Below are 16,498 nucleotides of genomic sequence, written 5' to 3'. Positions count from 1 at the left end.
AAGAAAACAATGTTAATAACACACCAAAAACATCCTCAACATGTTCTGGACATGCTCTTACCGTAGAGTCTGTTCACACTCTAAATGAAGGCCTGCATGCTCCAGATCGGCGTCCAGCTGCTCGTATCAAAAGCTTCGGATTAGTTTTTAACACAGATCGGTTCTGCTGTCAGCTGGAGGTCTCGATCTCACCCGCTGCCAGTCTAGAATGCTGAATTGCTCAAAATAGTCATGAGAATCATGCCAGGGATTGGTTATCATTATAATAACAGTACGCTGGTTTAGTTCATATGTATCTCACCAGGAGGTGCTCAAAGAGGGGCTTCTTCCAAGCAAGCAACAATGTCTTTGTTTATATTAAATCCATAAGTGCAGACTCCTGAGTGACATGATGCTACTGAGAATAAATACATAAACGATCAGACCTGATAAATAAACTGCCAGAGGCACTGATCAGGTTTTGTGGCAGTAAGCGGATCATTCTTGGCAGCTTTTGCAGTTTTTAAACAGCCCCAGAGAGAGAAAACAGACAAGTACAGGTTAATGAGGTTAAAGCTGGTACTTGCTCAGGATGATAACCTACCAGCAGTTAAAACTAACCCAACCCAGAGGTGGCTCATGTTTTCATACTTTGATATGGTTTTACAGAATAATTTCCACATTTACTGTATTAACTTTAAAACTCATTACTGTTGTTTTTTGATTCTCTTTCAGTCAGGAAATGCAGTGAGCGAGTACAGCTCTACTGATGCATCTCACCAGGGTTTGGATGAAACTGAAGTACTGTAGAACACAAATACTTATGACTGACGGGTTATTGATGTGGTTTGAGAAGCGAAGGCATTGACTAAATCAGCTTCATGCTTGTGCCAAGAGAAACACGAGCGCTCGTTTATCTTCACTTTCAACTCGAAATAGATCTTCTAATGAATCTGAAGACACTGTTTTTTACTATTTTAATCAGAACACATTTGCATCTATGAACCGTTGCTATGGCGACGCCGTGAGGAGACGAGCTCTCAAGAGTTGTGTTTGTTTTGGGCTGGTTAATAAACTATTGAACCTGACACAGAGCACTCATCTTCATCACGTGTCACATCACTGCATGAAAGATAATCTTTTTTTTTTTTTTTTTGCAACTTTGAAGGCATAGTTCACCCAAAAATGAACATTCTGTCATGGTTTACTCATCCTCAGGTTGTTCCAAAGCTAGAAGATATTTTGAAGAATGTTGATAAGCAAACAGTTGACGGTAGCCATTGACTTCCATGGTATTTTTTTCCATACTGTTTGCTTATCAACATTCTTCAAAATATCATTTATGTTCAGCAAAAGAAAGAAACACATACAGGTTTGGGTGAGTAAATGATGACAGAACTTTAATTTTGTACATTATTTGTACATGTACATTATTAAATCCAGTTTATTTAATAAGTTAATAAAAGAAACAGCAGATAGATGGTCAGTGTGACTGACGGGTGATTTTCTAAGAGCTAGGTCATCTGAAGTTGTTTGTGAGGTTCATCAGTTGTTCATCAGTCATCAGTGTGTTGTAGTGTGTCCATCACCAGCAGATGGCATGATCAGATCAGCTGTGTGTGTGTGTGTGTGTGTTTGCTGTGTGTTTGTGAGGTCCTACGCTGCTCCTCCTGCGGAAACACTCCACTTCTGGTGTGAAACAGAGTTTGCAGGGCAGGGCAGCGGCTGATAGAGGAACTCACACCATATGCAACAAACATGAAGAAAGCCTGAGTCCAAACTCACGGCAGATCAGCATTACATCTATATATACATAAGCCACCATGACTGAGAGCTGTCACACAGGTAAGACAGAGTCTAACTTTAACTAACCTAAACTCTTGTTACTGACAGACATCACTGTCTCATCACTGCAGGATGTTCTTGCAGATTATTTATTGTTTATAACACCAGCAACACCAGCAACCAGAAAGATAGATTTAATGCTGGTTATAGATGATTAAAGTATATTCAACTAAAGGTTATCCTTTACTGTATCTTATCGCTGTTGAGTTTTGTTTTTTATATTAATTAGTATTTTTTTTTAAATAATGTTAATGTCTTTTTGAATTCTGTTGAAGTGAAGTTTGATGTAACAGCTGAAATATCATCTGACAGATGATCTGGCGTCAGATACAGACCGTCAGCTTCTTTATTTCATATCTGCTGGATACCAGCTCATGTTTCTGTCCTCTGATCGCTGTGGTGTGTTTGGATGCTCATATCTGAAGTGAAACACACACATGTTCAGAGGCCCCTCACGCAGGAGCCATCGGCCCCCATGATGACAGGTTTCCTGTTTCATAAAGCAGAACATGACTCACGAAGTGTGAGGCTTATTGTTCCAGTCTTCAGCTTTACTGTAGATTTCAGGAGGCTGATTTCAGACCGCTCTTATCTGGTCAATAATCTGTTTGAAACCTTTATTTTGGTAACGTCATGTTGAGTAGAAACTCACAGCAGTATGAGCTCATTATATAGTGCTGGATGTGAATCTGCAGAGACACATGTTTGATCAAACGTTCACTCTTGTGATTGTGTCGTGTTTGTTGTTTTCTCAGATTTGACGGCGGAGGAGGAGATGGAGATCGAGCGGCTGAAGATGCACAAGCAGATCCTGCTGGAGGACATTGAGGTAAATGAACATCAGCTGCTGCTTTACACACACACAGACACACACACACTCTCTCTCTCACACACACACACACACACACACACACACACACACACATACATACACACGCACACACACACTCTCTCTCACAGACACACACACACACACACACACACACACACACACACACACACACACACACACACTCTCTCTCTCTCACACACACACACACACACACACACACACACACACACTCTCTCTCACACACACACACATCTTTTACACACACACACACACACACACACACACATGCATAAACAAGTACACAAACACACACACTCTCTCTCTCTTTCTCTCTCTCTCTCACGCACACACACACACACACACACACACACACACACACACACACACACACTCTCTCTCTCTCTCTCTCTCACACACACACACACACACACACACACACACACACACACACCGCACACACACACAAACACTCTCTTCTCTTCTCTCTCACACACACACACACACTCTCTCTCTCTCTCTCTCACACATTTTTCACACACACACACACACACCACAAACACACACACACACACACACACACACACACACACTCTCTCTCTCTCTCTCCTAAACACACACACATACACACACACACACACACACACACACACACACACACACACACACACACACACACACACACACAGACACTCTCTCTCTCTCTCTCTCTCACACACACACACACACACTTTTTGAAATAAACACACACACACACACACACAAACACTCTCTCTCTTTCACACACACAACACAACACACCACACACACACACACACACACACACACACACACACACACACACACACACACACACATACACACACACTTTCACTATTGTTTTTTAATAGTTACATAAATGTTAGAATAAAATACTCTTATAATAATTTGTATAGAACATTTGTAAAACTTTAATATTGGATATACATGCTCATAACATTGAGAGAAAATGTTCTTAAAACAACAAAATGTCCTTTTGGTGTTATTTGTACTTGATGAACATTCCAAGAATGTTTTTATAACCTAAGGCCCCATTTACACTGCATGGTTCAAGTGACCCAATTCCGATTTTTTCCTCTCATGTGGCACAGATCGGATATGACCGGTGAACGTGTAAGCAGGAAAAAAACGCATGGATTCCGATTTTCTCAGATCGGATTCAGGCCTCATTCATATGTGGTAATAAATCGGATATGAATCTGATACGTGCATTTGCGTGTGCCATGTAAGCAGACAAATCGGATATTCCCCAGTAAATGCGAGTCGTATGTCATTAAAAAAGTGACGTCAACTCAGGTGGACACCACCAACTGAGATCACATGACTTATTATAGGTTCGATGTTGGACGAAGGATACACACAGTGGAGCAATGCAGAGGTTTCATGTCTTTTAAGTCTTTGGGGCGAAGAGACAGTGCAGGCAAAAATGCAGGGTTGTTACAGAAATAAATCCGTGTTTGAAGACATTTCAGGAGATATGGGGAGGCACAGTTTAAGCGCTTTTTTCTCCGCCGTACGAGACCAATGTTTTGCTGATTTTTTTTGTTGACTTTTCAAAATATTGTGGAAAGCAAAACACTGTATAATATTATTTGCATCTGCATCCATTGTATTTCGTGCTGTTTTACTTCCTTTTCCGGGTCAGAACGTCTATGTTTGGTAGTTTCAGCAGTGTATAGTGTAAATGCAAAAATCGGATACGGGTCACTTTTAAAAGATGATGTAAGCGGGTCATCAAAAAAATCGGATATAGTCAGAAAATCGGATTTGGGCATCAAGACCTGCAGTGTAAATGCAGCCAATATGACCTGAGCTCGATCATGTTCATAAGGATGATGTCAGCTTTATTGGCCTGATCGTTTGCAGTCACAGTTTTTGCTATGTGTATAATAGACAACCATGGTGATTTAAAATATGTGTCTTTATCATCTGTGAGACATGAAATTAACTTTATAAACTTGAATAGTGTTGCTTTCACATGATGATTCAGTTCACTTCAAGTTTATTTGTATAGAGATTTTTATGATACAAATCATTGCAAAGCAGCTTTACAGAAAATTAAGTTTTTACAATATTTAGTAGTAGCTTATCAGTGGTGACTGTCAGTTTATGTGCATATGGCAGAAATGTACAAAAATAATAATTAAATAGGTAATCAAACAGACGATGAACACTATTAACAGCAATTATTATATGATGCAATCAAACTTATAGCAAAATTGGGTAGTTCTGTATGTTGTTTCAGGGTTGGCATCATCTCTTCTCAGGTGTTCTGGATCCAGACTGAAGCTTGTGTAAATCCTAGTGAGAAACAAATAGAGACATAATTAGCGTAGCTGCTGTTCTAGCCAAGTAAAATTAATTAGTTTAAACCAAGCTAAAAAATAACATTTGATCAGATATAACTGCAGTACAAGATTATGAGATACTTTATGTGAATGCTTGGCCAAAGAGGTGTGTTTTTAATCTAGATTTAAACAGAGAAAGTGTGTCTGAACCCCGAACGTTATCAGGAAGGCTATTCCAGAGTTTGGGAGCCAAATGTGAAAAAGCTCTACATCCTTTAGTGGACTTTGCTATCCTAGGTACTATCAAAAGTCCAGTGTTTTGTGACCTTAGGGAGCGTGATGGGTTGTAGCGTGGTAGAAGACTAGTTAGGTATGCAGGAGCTAAGCCATTAAGGGCCTTATAAGTAAGTAATAATAATTTGTAACTGATACGGAACTTAATAGGTAGCCAGTGCAGAGACTGTAGTATTGGGGTAATATGATCATATTTTCTTGACCTGGTAAGGACTCTAGCCGCTGCATTTTGGACTACCTGTAGCTTGTTTATTGAGGATGCAGGGCAAAACACCTAGCAGTGCATTACAATAGTCCAGTCTAGAGGTCATGAATGCATGAACTAGCTTTTCTGCATCAGGAACAGGTAACATGTTTCGTAGCTTGGCAATGTTTCTAAGACAGGTAAATTGTTTTTTTGTTTGGTGGTGTTTTTTGATTTTCAAAAGACAAGTTACTGTCTAATATAACACCCAGATTTTTGACAGTAGAGGAAGTAACAATACATCCCTTTAGATGCAAATTGTAATCCAATAGGTTCTGTGCTCTGTTTTTGGTCCAATAAGTAATATCTCTGTCTTATCTGAATTTAAATGGAGAAAATTATTGGTCATCCAATCATTTTTAACTCACTCTGTTAGTGACGTGACATACAGCCAAGTATGGTGACCCATACTCAGAATTTGTGCTCTGTATTTAACCCATCCAAGTTCACACACACAGCAGTGAACACACACACACCGTGAACACACACACACCGTGAACACACACCCGGAGCAGTGGGGGGTTCGGTGCCTTGCTCAAGGGCACCTAAATCGTGGTATTGCCGGCCCGAGACTCGAACCCACAACCTTAGGGTTAGGAGTCAAACTCTCTAACCATTAGGACACGACTTCCCCCTTGCTTAGATAATTTAGAAGTTTCATCTAGTCTTGTTGAGATATATAGTTGAGTATCATCAGAATAAAAGTGGAAACTAATCCCGTATTTTTCTAATGACATTACCAAGGGGCAACATGTATATTGAAAATAGCAGAGGACCTAGGACAGATCCTTGTGATACTCCATATTTTACTGGTGATAAATGAGATGACTCCCCATTTAAATAAACAAAGTGGTATCGATCGGACAGGTAAGATCTAAACCATCTTAAAGCCTGCCCTTGGATACCTGTATAGTTTTGTAATCTATCTATGAGTATGTCGTGATCTATGGTGTCAAACGCAGCACTAAGATCAAGTAAAACTAGCAATGAGATGCAGCCTTGGTCTGATGCAAGAAGCAAGTCATTTGTAATTTTAACAAGTGCAGTTTCTGTGCTATGATGGGGCCTGAAACCCGACTGAAATTCTTCATAGAGATCATTTTTTTGTAATTTTTGCAGGAAGGAGCACAATTTTTTCTAAAATTTTAGACATAAATGGAAGATTTGAAATGGGTCTGTAATTTGCCAGTTCACTGAGATCTAGTTGTGGTTTCTTAATAAGAGGCTTAATAACCGCCAGCTTGAATGGTTTTGGGACGTGACCTAAAGATAACGACGAGTTAATAATATTGAGAAGCGGTTTTTCTGCTACAGGTAACAACTCTTTCAGTAATTTAGTGGGTACAGGATCTAATAAACATGTTGTTGGTTTAGATGCAGTGATAAGTTTATTTAGCTCTTCCTGTCCTATAGTTGTAAAGCACTGCAGTTTATCTTTGGGTGCGGTGGATAAAACTAAAGTATTAGACGCTGTAGATTCTACGTTTGTTATTGTATTTCTGATGTTATCTATTTTATCAGTGAAGAAATTCATAAAGTCATTACTATTTAACTGTGAGGGAATATTTAGATCGGGTGGTGTCTGGTTATTTGTTAATCTAGCCACTGTGCTAAATAAAAACCTTGGATTGTTTTGGTTGTTTTCTATGAGTTTGTGGATATGCTCGGCCCTGGCAGTTTTTTTAGAGCCTGTCTATAGCTGGACAATACTGTTTTTCCACACAATTCTAAAAACTTCCAAGTTAGTTTTTCTCCATTTGTGCTCAAGACTACGAGTTTCTTTCTTGAGAGCGTGGGGTATTACTGTTGTACCATGGCACAGTATGTTTTTTCTCTAACCTTTTTCAATTTGATGGGGGGCAACAGCTTCTAATGTATTAGAGAAGATAGAGCCCATGTTGCCAGTCATTTTTGTCTAGTACATGTGTATTTATGGGTACACAGAGCAGTTGAGATAAATCAGGCAGGTTATTTGTGAATCTGTCTTTGGTGGCCGGAACAATAGTTCTGCCCGGACGATAATGCAAAGCTATATAGTTATTATCATCAATACGCAGAATGCACGATACAAGGAAATGGTCAGTAACATCATCACTTTGAGGTACGATATCTATTTCAGTAAGATCGATTCCATGCGATATAATTAAATCTAGCGTATGATTAAAACGATGAGTGGGCCTGGTGACTCCAAAAGAGTTTATTAGGTCAGTAAACACAAGTCCTAATGCATCATTTTTATCATCAACGTGAATGTTAAAATCTCTGACAATTAGCACTTCATCAACGGTAACCAACAGGTCTGAGAGGAAATCTCCAAATTCTTTTAGGAATTCTGTATACGGCCCTGGTGGTCTATACACCGTAGCCAGAGGAAGAGATACAATAGATTTCTTTTGCATATCTGACAGTGTAGCATTAAGCAGAAGTATTTCGAATGATTTAAACCTGTATCCTGTTTTCTGGGAAACATTGAGAATATCACTATATATTGTTGCAACACCTCCGCCGCGACCAGTCTGGGCTGATCGTCCGTTCTGAATCTTTAAAATGCTTTTCTTACAGAAACTGAAGAACCAGATTGAAAACGTCATGGCAGACATTCAGGATTTCAAATCAGCAGAAGACAAGTGAGTGAATGGATGAATGTTCATGATCAGAGAGAATACGCTTCATGATGAACATTTGGATGCACAGATGTAGAGAAACACTATCAACATCATTCACTCACTAACACCACACTGACTGCCTTCATCTCGTCACTGACTTACACAGCCACTCAGTTCAAACCACTGTTATTTCACTATTATTTATATACTACTATAGTTTTTATTTATATTTTGATTTTATACTTTTTATTTTATTTAAATTTTAATATTAGTTACATAATTAGTAATTTTGTTATGTCCTTTTGTCATTTTTATTTAAAATGACAAAATATTATTATTTTTTGTTTAATTTTTTATTTTACACTTTGTTGTTTTTTATTTAATTTTATATTATTATTATTATTGTTATTTTTAAAATATTGCTATTTAGGCTAATTTATGCTTTTATTTCATTTTTAGTTGAAATTTTAGTTGAGTTTTAGTTTTTATTTATTTCCAGTTAGCTGTCAAGATAACATTTCAATTTTTTGTTTAGTTTTCCATCTAATATTTATATATTATTTCAGTTAACAGAAATGTTTCTGATAGTTTTAGTCAGTATATTAGTCTGTCAGATGTTCTGGTTGTGAAGTTGTTTTGCGTCTCTTTCACAGTAAGACGCTGGAGAGGGAGAAACGCTTCTGTAGCGGCAAGAAGAAATTCAACATGGATCCTAAAAAGGTGAGATCTGGATGATGATGATGATGATGATGATGATGATGATGGTGATGGTGATGTTCCAGTGTGAGATGAGGAGTGGAACGTTCATAGACACTCACCTCCACAGATTCGTCATACTGTAGGAGAGACTGGTTTCATTCTCTAGATTTGAGACAAAGAGAGAGACATTCAGCCTCAGACTGCAGCATGTTGTTCAGGTCTCTGTGTGTGTGTGTGTGTGTGTGTGTGTGTGTGTGTGTGTGTGTGTGTGTGTGTGTGTGTGTGTGTGTGTGTGTGTGTCTGAGAGAGAGAGTGACAGACGGAATGACGTGGAGGATCTGAACTCCCTCAGGTCAAAACCTGAAATACTTTTGGTTTTTCTCGTTCTGAATCTTTGTGGTTTTGCTGCTGCACATTAAACAGAGAGACCACCATGAGCTGCTGAAGACTTGAAGAGCTGAGAAGAGACGACAGAGAGAGAGAGACACGTGAATGTTAGATCTCTGTGAGGTTCAGAGACAAGAGTGTTACCACCACAAACACACTAAACAAATCCAACTAGACTATAGACAACACACGCGCGCGCGCACACACACACGCACACGCACACGCACACACACACACACACACACACACACACACACACTAGTGTTCAAAAGTTTGGGGCATTAAGTCTCTCCTGTTCACCAAAGCTGCATTTGTTTAATCAAAAATGGGATAAAAATTGTGAAATATTATTACAATGTAAAACAGCTGTTTTCTATGTGAATATCTGTTAAACTGCAATTTATTTCTGTGATGTGCAGCTGTATTTTCAGCATGTATTTTCAGCAGTGTCACATGATCTTCAGAAATCATTCTAATATGATGATCTGCTGCTCAAGAAACATTTCTGATTATTATCGACAGTTGTGCTGCACAATATTTTTGTGGAAACTGTGATGCATTTTCTTTTTCAGGTTTCACAGATGAATAGAAAGTTCAAAAGAACAGCATTTATTCGAAGCAGAAATCTTTTGTAACATTATAAATGTCTTTACTGTCACTATTGACATCTAATCTAATCTAGTATCATAGGTGACCAAAACTTAACCAGAGTAAGAGTTTATCTGATTTTGCATCGAGGGATTTAGTTTTTCTTTAGTCATTCTGCTGAAAAGGGAAGTGTGGGTTTGAAGGAAAATCTCAAAAAACAGATGTTGAACTGTGGAGGAACTGGTGTGGACGGAGCTGATAAACACACACACACGAGCGTCTCTTCTTTGTTTTATCTCGGTCACTGAACGGCTCAAACCGCTCTGTGTTTCAGGGAATCAAGTTTCTGGTGGATAATGAGCTTCTGGATTGGAAACCAGAGCGAGTGGCTGAGTTTCTGTATAAAGAGGAAGGACTGAATAAGACCGCCATCGGAGACTTCCTGGGAGAGAGGTGACATGTGAACTGTTGACCGTCAGATGTGTGTGTGTGTGTGTGAATGTGGATCTGATCATGTCTGGTGTTTCAGGGAGGACATGCACCTGCAGATTCTCAAAGCGTTCGTGGAGCTGCACGAGTTTTCAGATCTTAACCTGGTCCAGGCGTTACGGTGAGAACACCAGCTCTTCTTCATCCACAGACGGGCCGCTGAACTCGTCTCATTTCTATTCATCTCGTTCTTTCTGCAGGCAGTTCTTGTGGAGTTTCCGGCTGCCGGGTGAAGCTCAGAAGATTGACCGCATGATGGAGGCCTTCGCCACGCGCTACTGTAACTGCAACGACAACGTCTTCCAGTCCACAGGTTAAATTGGCTGATAAAATGCTGATAAACAGTTAATACATTCAAAAAATATTTTCCATGCATTTACACAGTTTGAACAGTAACAAATACATTTAAAGTGATGCATATTTGTCAGTCACACATAAACAGGTTTCCCCTACAGCAAAAAAAAAATAATAATAAAAAAAGTAAATAAATAAAAAAAATTCAAATATAGTCAAATATATTTCAAAATATTCCAATAAATAAATAAATAAATAAATAAATAAATGGCCAAATAACACATTTGTTAAAATTTGCGTAAATATATTTTCTACATCTTTCTATATTTTCTATTTCTATTTTTGTTTTTTTAAAAACATAAATATATTTAAAAATAAAAAATGTAAAAATATATTTTGCGCTATATAAAAATAAATTCACATTTGTAACGTTAGAATATTCAGAAAATTGAACTGAATTTTTTTTAAAAAATAAATTCAGAAAATTAAAAAATTCAGCAAAGAACATACTTCACAATGTAATATATATATATATATATATATATATATATATATTATATATATATATATATATATATATATATATATATATATATTTATTTATATAATAAACATTATTAAATCATTATTCATTTTGATCTTTTGAACGTAGACTGTATTTTCTTGCCCCTGAAATACATTTTAAAATATATTTTGGTAAATGAGGGTTGAAACCAAATATATTTTCTATTTTAAATATATATTTTATTGAGCATCACTGTTAACAACATATATTTTGCATATATTTAAAACATATTTTGGCCACAAAATTATATTTTGCTTTATGGGTTATGCTGCTTCTAAGCAATTTGAATAAATGCATTGATTTATGTAAATAAAATCTAATTAATGCAAATAGTTAATAAAATGACAAATAGACTGTACAGTATGCATCACATTAAGTTTAATCCAAATGGATATTTTATATGCAATTTAAATGCATAAATATAAAATTTAGGCCTGTTTTTTTTTTTTTTGAGTGAATGACAAATAATTCGTTATTGTCGTTATTGTGATCGTCAGACACGTGTTACATCCTGTCGTTCGCCATCATCATGTTGAACACGAGTCTGCACAATCCCAACGTGAAGGACAAGACCTCTCTCGAGAGATTCATCAGCATGAACCGCGGCATTAACAACGGACAAGACCTACCCAATGAGCTTCTGACGGTGAGCAGCCAATCACAATCAGCCCTGGTCACATGATGCTGCTAGGTCCATCCGTCTGGTTGTAGTTTGGAAAGACCTGTTCTGAAATAACAGCACAGGCTTGAGCCGGATGCTCATTTTTCTTCTATTTTTACAAACTCTAATTTACACTTTATACAATGGTATATAATAAATAAATAAAAGGTAATGTTATGTTCAAGATGATATTAAGTGATGTTCATTTTAGACACGATATTGTCAGTATGGACTGTTTTGCTCTGTTTCACCAACACAATCAAAACGGTGGTGTTTCGTTCCCGAATGATTCACTGTTTCTGAAGTGAGTCACTGATTCAAAAACCCATTCATAAAGACAGTTTCTATAATCGAAACTGCATTCTAGTATACTACTTTTACTTTTTATAGTAAGTGTAGTATACTTGAACACGGTTCACTCCATTCCTAAATGAATCGGCTGTTTTGAATGAATCAGATGAATGAGTGAATCAGTGACTGAATGATTTGTCGCCACCTACTGCTGGTTTTAGTTTCATAGTTAAGGTATCATTTCAGAGTTCTAATTCAAGTATATTTTATGTTTAACACATTAATCTTCTAACATTATTTATGCAGTTAGTGTAAATGCATTCATTGCATATCTGAGCTGCATTAAACACTCCACATAAACATCTAAATCCTGCTTTAAATGCAGTTTCTCTGCCACGTATGCAGTGCAAAGTGTTAATATTGATTTCATTTGATTGGTAACAGCCCCATTGTGTTTTACTATTCTAATGTAATTGCATTTATTGAATGAATATATGAATTTCCATGAAAGATGATGTGCGTATTTCACAAAGTTATTGTTGTTACATTATTAGGCCTTGTGAGGATGTTATAACTGAGCACAAAAAACACACTGGTGTTAATTATTCGTCAGTGGCGTCAACAAGCAGCACTAACACGAAGGTTGGGGTTTTGGTGAAAATGTGTGTTTCTTTGCATCAACAGAATCTCTACAACAGCATACGCAACGAACCCTTCAAAATCCCAGAGGATGATGGGAACGATCTGACGCACACCTTCTTCAACCCGGACCGAGAGGGATGGCTGCTCAAACTGGGTAAAACAAAACCCAGCTCAGCTCAGATGAGACACACTGCAGATGCATGAGATATCATAAAGATTCAACTGCTTCTGATCTGCACTGCTTATAACACAAACAGTCAAGTCTATAAACTCAAGAGCTGATTTGATTATTTTTATTGTAAATCTGTTAAACTGAATACTTTGTGTTCATTGTCTTCGTGTCAAATAGATGCTCAGACTATAAGAATACGATCATCTGAAAGTGTTATGTTTTATCTGTGGGCAGGCGGCCGTGTGAAGACGTGGAAGAGACGCTGGTTCATCCTGACTGATAACTGCCTGTATTATTTTGAATATACCACGGTAAGAGCAGCAGCCGTCTCTCTGAATGCATGACGGTGTGTAGATCAGGAGTGATCGTGTGTTTGTGTTCAGGACAAAGAGCCGCGTGGCATCATTCCTCTGGAGAATCTGTGCGTGAGGGAAGTCATGTTTCCACGCAAACCGGTGAGACTGTGTTACTAACCTAAACCTGGTCAGCAGCATGAGAAAGCTGCTTTAAACAGTGGACACAAACATGGGATAATCACAGAATGAAATTACTTAACAAAGCACGAGACGAAATATTAGTACCACTTTACAATAAATTCCCCTTAGTTGATGTTATATACATTTGATATACATTTGCATTGCATTTATTAATCTTTGTTAACCTTAGTTAATAGAAATACCACTGTTCATTGTTCGTTCATGTCAGTTCAGATCCATTAAATAATATGCAACTAACTGATTTTAATAATGTTTTAAATGTTGAGATTATCATGAGATCATGAGGAAATATTTGCAAATGAAACCTTATTGTAAATAAATATAAAACATTGAGAATAGAGTGATTTAACAGACTAAAAGTTAAATACATAAAACATTTATTAAATGTGTCATGGAATTTTACAGTGAATAAATAAAGGTAGAGTGAAATTTAAGCATAAATGAGCTGTATATTTTTCATGTAACGTGAAATACCACCTTAAATATGTCTAAAAATGAAAAAAAAAAAAAAAATCATGAAATATGAAATACAGTGACTAAATCACTGAATACATCTTGCAATAAATAAATATAAGCCTCATTAAAAATTGAGTATGAATAAATACATTGGGTGTGAAATATATGTATGTATCATGAAATAAGTGAACGTGATGTACACCTAGAAATGAAAGATATGTCACTTTGAAATGAAAACTCTATTACAGTATCACTAGCAAAAAAAAACTACTGATAAAATAGTTCAGTCTAATTAAAAGCTGACTATTTGAGCTAGCAATAGCTTAGAAACACACAAACATCACTGTTGTTAGGACGCTGCCTAAGAAGACAGCTGTCTATGTAGAGAGTGATGCGGCTCACGAGGGTTTGAACAGAGCCTGTGTTATTAGCACTGGTTAACCTGTGACCTTTGACCTGTGTGTAGTATTGTTTGGAGCTGTATAACCCCAACAGCCGGGGTCAGAAGATCAAGGCGTGTAAGACGGAGACGGACGGACGCGTGGTGGAAGGGAAGCATCAGTCGTACACCATCTGTGCGGCTTCAGCCGAGGAGAGAGACGACTGGATCGAGTCCATCAGGTACAAACACACGCATCTCTCCAGCGCCGTCTGAACACACGCGACTCGTCTGACATGTGTGTGTCGTGTCTCCACAGGGCCAGCATTACTAAAGACCCCTTCTATGATCTGGTGTCCATCCGCAAGAAGAAAGTCATCAACACAGTGCCAGAGAAATGACCGCAGCGACTGAACTACGACTGCAAACAGACAGAAGCGCGTATTCATTAAAGCTCAGGAGATCAGCTCAGTCTCAGATGTTTCACAGGAGTCAGTAGCTCTGAGTATATATCTAAGAAATCAATGTGGAGCAGCTCGGCTCATTTGAAGAGAATCGACTGAGATCATATTTGAGACATTATCGAGTTTATTGACTTTTTTCAGACACCTGTGAGAATACCGGTGTCTTGTGTGGGAATGAATGTCCTCCGGGAGAAACAGCTGAGACGCGGAAAGCAGCCGCCGACACATTCAGGACAAACACATTTACTTTGACTTCTTTTTAACAAATGTTTTTCATGTAAAATATTTTTGTAAATATTACAGATCATACAGTGTGAAAGATTAAAGGTGATGAAATGTACAATAGATTATTTAATTAAAGTTGTCTGAGACTAAATGTCTTGGATGATTGTCGTGTATGAAAAGTCTCTGTGTAGTTTGAGCTGAAACACACTTTAGTGCAGTCAGGACTCGTTACAAAATGTGGCTTTTGTGTTGGTTTTGTTAAAAGAAGAAGTTCAGTGTCATTCACACACACACACACACACGCACACACACACACACACACACACACACACACACACACACACACACACACACACACACACACACATGAATGACCAGCTTCTCTTGCATATTTATTTGCTTTCTGGATCAGACAGAATTGGTTTATTAGTTCTTAACCAATTATTGACCAAAATGTTTCTTGAGCAGCAAATCATCATATTAGAATGATTTCTGAAGATCATGTGACACTGAAGACTGGAGTAATGATGCTGAAAATACAGCTGCGCATCACAGAAATAAATTACAGATTAATAGATATTCACAGAGAAAACAGCTGTTTTAAATTGTAATAATATTTCAAAATTTTTACTGTATTTTTGATCAAATAAATGCATCCTTGGTGAGCAGATGAGACTTCTTTCCAAAACATTAAAAATATGATAGCGACTCCAGCAGTAGTGTGTGTGTGTGATCTTATTTTAACCTTCTTAAACGTGATCTCATTCAGATTTAGAGGAAGTGCATGTAGAAGATAAATCTGTGTCGTTAAAGATGATTGCAGAATCAAACGTGAATAGAATCTTCTAACGTCTGTAAAAAGGGTGAAAGCTCTGCACTCTGGTCTTTATTCACGCAACAGCGGCGTTTGAAAAGAGAAATGTGAAATGACCTCATCGCTTTCACTTCCTCCATCAGAACATCAGCATGTGACATCTGCCGGTGGTTTCACGAAGGTCCAGGGCAGTTCAGTCGTTCATGATGTTAAAAACCTCCGAGCGAGACGTTCCTCCACCATCTCAAGAACTTCAGCATGAGTCCACGAGGAGCATCCGAGGAAACGTGTTCATCCGAGAGTGGAGGGTGCTCTCTGATGGACAGATGTATTTTCTTGTTCATAACTCTGAAGCAACTTCTGCTCCACCTCTGCAGGGCAGTGATGAATGTATTGTTTCATTAGTGATTTGGTGACAGCTCTATACAGTGTTCTGGTCTGGACTCTGTCTCTGTTTAAGTGGTCTTGACTGCATGCAGCTCATTACATTCTCACTCATCTCTGGTCACTTCCTGTTCAGGGCTGTTGCAGTAAATCCACGGATCCTTTTTGTGGTCAGATTATTTGATTAAAGTTATCTGAGACTAAATGTCACGTGATGATAGTCGTTTATGAAAAGTCTTTGTGTAGTTTGAGCTGAAACACACTTTAGTGCAGTCAGGACTCGTTACAAAACGTGACTTTTGTGTTGGTTTTGTTAAAAGAAGAAGTTCACCAACATTCACACACACACACACACACACACACACAC

At 37.8% G+C, this 16,498-nt stretch overlaps 1 protein-coding gene across 2 annotated transcripts; it reads left to right on the top strand.

The window, feature by feature from the left end:
- The first annotated feature begins 1,666 nt into the window (after window positions 1-1,666).
- LOC109092102 (cytohesin-4-like) lies at window positions 1,667-15,088 on the top strand. 2 transcript variants are annotated; one of them, XM_042757616.1, is made up of 13 exons: window positions 1,667-1,824; window positions 2,580-2,653; window positions 8,081-8,145; window positions 8,778-8,844; window positions 10,133-10,251; window positions 10,328-10,408; window positions 10,488-10,600; window positions 11,644-11,792; window positions 12,783-12,894; window positions 13,147-13,223; window positions 13,296-13,367; window positions 14,332-14,486; window positions 14,564-15,088. In XM_042757616.1, the coding sequence occupies exons 1-13, from the start codon at window positions 1,803-1,805 to the stop codon at window positions 14,643-14,645; spliced, it is 1,188 nt and encodes a 395-aa protein (XP_042613550.1). In that variant the 5' UTR covers window positions 1,667-1,802; the 3' UTR covers window positions 14,646-15,088. The 2 variants fall into 2 exon arrangements, with proteins under 2 accessions (XP_042613550.1, XP_042613551.1); XM_042757617.1 differs by lacking the exon at window positions 1,667-1,824 and adding an exon at window positions 2,072-2,419.
- Window positions 15,089-16,498: the final 1,410 nt, after the last annotated feature.

Source organism: Cyprinus carpio, chromosome A6 (assembly GCF_018340385.1).
Source record: "Cyprinus carpio isolate SPL01 chromosome A6, ASM1834038v1, whole genome shotgun sequence".
Classification (NCBI taxonomy): Eukaryota; Metazoa; Chordata; class Actinopteri; order Cypriniformes; family Cyprinidae; genus Cyprinus; species Cyprinus carpio.
This window is presented reverse-complemented; position numbering and strand designations above follow the sequence as displayed.

Excerpts from the sequence above, each read along its gene's own strand:
- LOC109092102 (XM_042757616.1), top strand. The coding sequence starts at position 1,803 with ATGACTGAGAGCTGTCACACAG. Across the intron at positions 2,654-8,080 it reads TCCTGCTGGAGGACATTGAG|AAACTGAAGAACCAGATTGA; the intron begins GTAAATGAACAT and ends CTTTTCTTACAG. Across the intron at positions 11,793-12,782 it reads TACCCAATGAGCTTCTGACG|AATCTCTACAACAGCATACG; the intron begins GTGAGCAGCCAA and ends TTGCATCAACAG.